The sequence below is a fragment of the Pistacia vera genome, unplaced genomic scaffold, assembly GCF_008641045.1.
Source record: "Pistacia vera cultivar Batoury unplaced genomic scaffold, PisVer_v2 Contig101, whole genome shotgun sequence".
In the NCBI taxonomy this organism is placed as follows: Eukaryota; Viridiplantae; Streptophyta; class Magnoliopsida; order Sapindales; family Anacardiaceae; genus Pistacia; species Pistacia vera.
The window spans coordinates 58,069-60,897 of NW_022195039.1; the positions used below are offsets into that span (position 1 = coordinate 58,069).

Below are 2,829 nucleotides of genomic sequence, written 5' to 3' on the forward strand. Positions count from 1 at the left end.
TATTACCATTGTTTATTAAAAAAAAAACATAATCGGTGCAAGTACAATAATATTATTCTTCTAGTTTTGCCTCTTCTCTGCTATTTTATCTGCAATTTTATGTTTGCCAATAAATGAATAATATATATATATATATAGAAACAGAAAAATAATGTAATTTGTGGTGATGACCCAATTCCTATGATTTGATTCTGAATTTGATATAGGCGAAGTTTAGAATGAAAGTTCCACAAGGAAACACAAATGATTTGGAAGTTGCATGCACATGACATGAGGGCAGCTTTGCTTGTATATGTGATTTAAGTTGAAGTGTCCCTATTAATATTTACTAAAATAAATATTAATATAATTGGATCATGTTTCTTTATGATGCTTCAATCCAAAGCTTTTCTATGACAAAAGAAAAGCAAAAGTGAACATTCGTGGGGGTTTCTTGCAAGAGGATGTTTAATTAAGCAAGTTGTTTGTTAATTTAAGAAAAGATGAAAGAGTTTTGCCCTTCTGTTTCTCAGCTAAAAGTAAAAAGGACGTGGGGCCTCTCGCAATTTTGAAAAATTCTGGGACTTTTTGCATCAATAAGAAATTCTAAGTGGGCATTGTTAGTTTTATTTAGCAATAATAAAGCAATCTAAACCGTGTGGGCTCATTTCATTTTTTGCTTCCACACGCGGAGTCGCTAAGATCTTGCCATTTGGCAGCACCACTCGATGTCCCACCGCGTAATGTGCCTTTTTATCACGCGTCGCAGAAAACCCACGTACTTGTATAGTAAATCATTTAATATATGGTTGATTAAATTTTCAAATTCTTTTCCTTTTCTTTTTCTTTTCTTTTAAATATATCCATCCATTTTACATTAATAATTATGTATGAAACTAATGGTTAATTCAATTATATTAAAATTAGTTAGTAATTAACTTATTTAATTTTAAATATATTCCTCTCCTTTTTGAAGAAAAAGGTTAAGGTGAAAAATTGAAGTAAAAACATGTTTGATATTATAATAAATGGGTTTTAAATATTAATCTTATTTGCATTATGGTATGAAATGGTATTTAAATATAAAAATGACGAGAAAAAAAAAGGTGAAAATTTAGTTAAAGCGAAACATGCATTGCAATTATATTTGTGTAACTGAGTGGTTTAATAGTGATTATTGGACGTATTATTCAAGAAGTTTTGAGTTTGAGTCTCTCATCGGGTGCTAATAAGGATAATAACTAAAGTTCTTATTCGACAGATAGTTTTAATATCCCAAAAGACTAGTTGAGGTGTACGTAAATTAGTTCGGATATCCCAATTTAAAAAAAAAATAATAATAATAATAGAGAAACATGCATGGCATTGCATTTGCATATACATAAAAATCTAATCAATTAGAGTTTGATAATTGACATAACGATACTTGTTAATCTTAATCTATAAATATTCCAAAGCAAATTAAATAGAAAATTAATTAATTAAATTCATTTGGCGAAAGAAGAAGCCACGATAGAATGATTGAAAGGTTGATCGTTTTCGTTTGCACACGAGAAAAAAAAAGAATCCATTAGACCACATGTCTCCACCGCTCCACTCCACGTGCTTTTAACCTGGAGACTGATCTCATTATTCTTCTTCTTTTAAAAATAAATCCTGGCAACAAATCTGAAAAAGTGAACCCAGAAATTAAACCTCAATGAGATCACCGTCATCATCATCATCATATACTCATTAATGGTCAAGTGACGAGATTTAATTAATTAAAATTATTTCTATCTTTGCATATGTTAGTCTAGTACCGGGCATTAATTATAATGTCAACCTCAAATCAAAATCATATTATAATTTTGTGTTCGACAAACCTAACCATAACCAACATGTCAAAACCAAACTCAAAACTACTCTCCTTCAATTCAAAGTACCATGAACCTAACAGAAAAAGCCATCAACATTCAAACCAGAATTGAACTAAGATCCAAATCTTTTTATCTTCATTGATTCAAAAACTAATTAAGAAACAAGAAGGATAAGAGGAAGAAGATGAAGAAGCAGACTGTACAAACTACAAATTAATTAAGTTAAATATTATTATTATTATTATTATAAACATATAATTCTAATATGTAGCTCTCCATTTTCATTTCTCTTCTCGGATCATTCTCTCTTGTGTATATACAAACCAACCACCCCGGCTCCTTTATACGATCAAAAAAGAAAAAAAAATATATTTTCTTTTTCCTCCATTTTTTTTAACTTGAAGCCTGCAAATCAGTGACCTGAGAATATTCAGCATCATATAAGTCGGGGATCCCGGAAGCAGCCCATAGCCTCTCATGGAACGTCTCTTGCATATCATCTGGTATAAACGGCGTACGACATAAGGGGCACGTTTTCTGATCGTATCCCATCCAACGGTCGAGGCAGCTACGGTGGAAGATATGGCGGCAATTTGTGAGCCGTCTGATCTCGTCCTGGTCTTCAAACTCGTAGAGACAAACGGCACACGAGTCTGGCGGGTCAACAAGGTCTGAGAACTTAACGACCGGCAGGATTTCGCGGATGAGAAGAGCGGAGACGGAGAGAGGCGCGGGGACACGTATGGTCGGTGTGTCGGGCCAAGCAATGTCGGGTTCGAGAAATTCTTGGAGACCCAGATAGCTAAAGAGAATGGAGATTAGTTTTCTGATGAAACCCAGAAAGGAAAGTGTGTGAAGAAGGAGCTTCGGGAGGAAAAGCTCTGTGTAAGCTACTGGAAAACCCATTAGTGTTTTGATTTTTATAAGTGTTTGTGTTTTTGTTTGAGAGAGAGAGAGAGAGAGAGAGAGAGAGAGAAGGATGAAGAGCAAA

The 2,829-nt window shown here is 33.4% G+C and overlaps 1 protein-coding gene across 1 annotated transcript; it reads right to left on the reverse strand.

The window, feature by feature from the left end:
- Nucleotides 1–2,031: 2,031 nt before the first annotated feature.
- LOC116111814 (E3 ubiquitin-protein ligase RHA1B-like) lies at nt 2,032–2,829 on the reverse strand. Its single transcript, XM_031397997.1, has one exon. It carries the CDS (start codon nt 2,742–2,744, stop codon nt 2,232–2,234), a length of 513 nt encoding a protein of 170 aa, XP_031253857.1. The 5' UTR covers nt 2,745–2,829; the 3' UTR covers nt 2,032–2,231.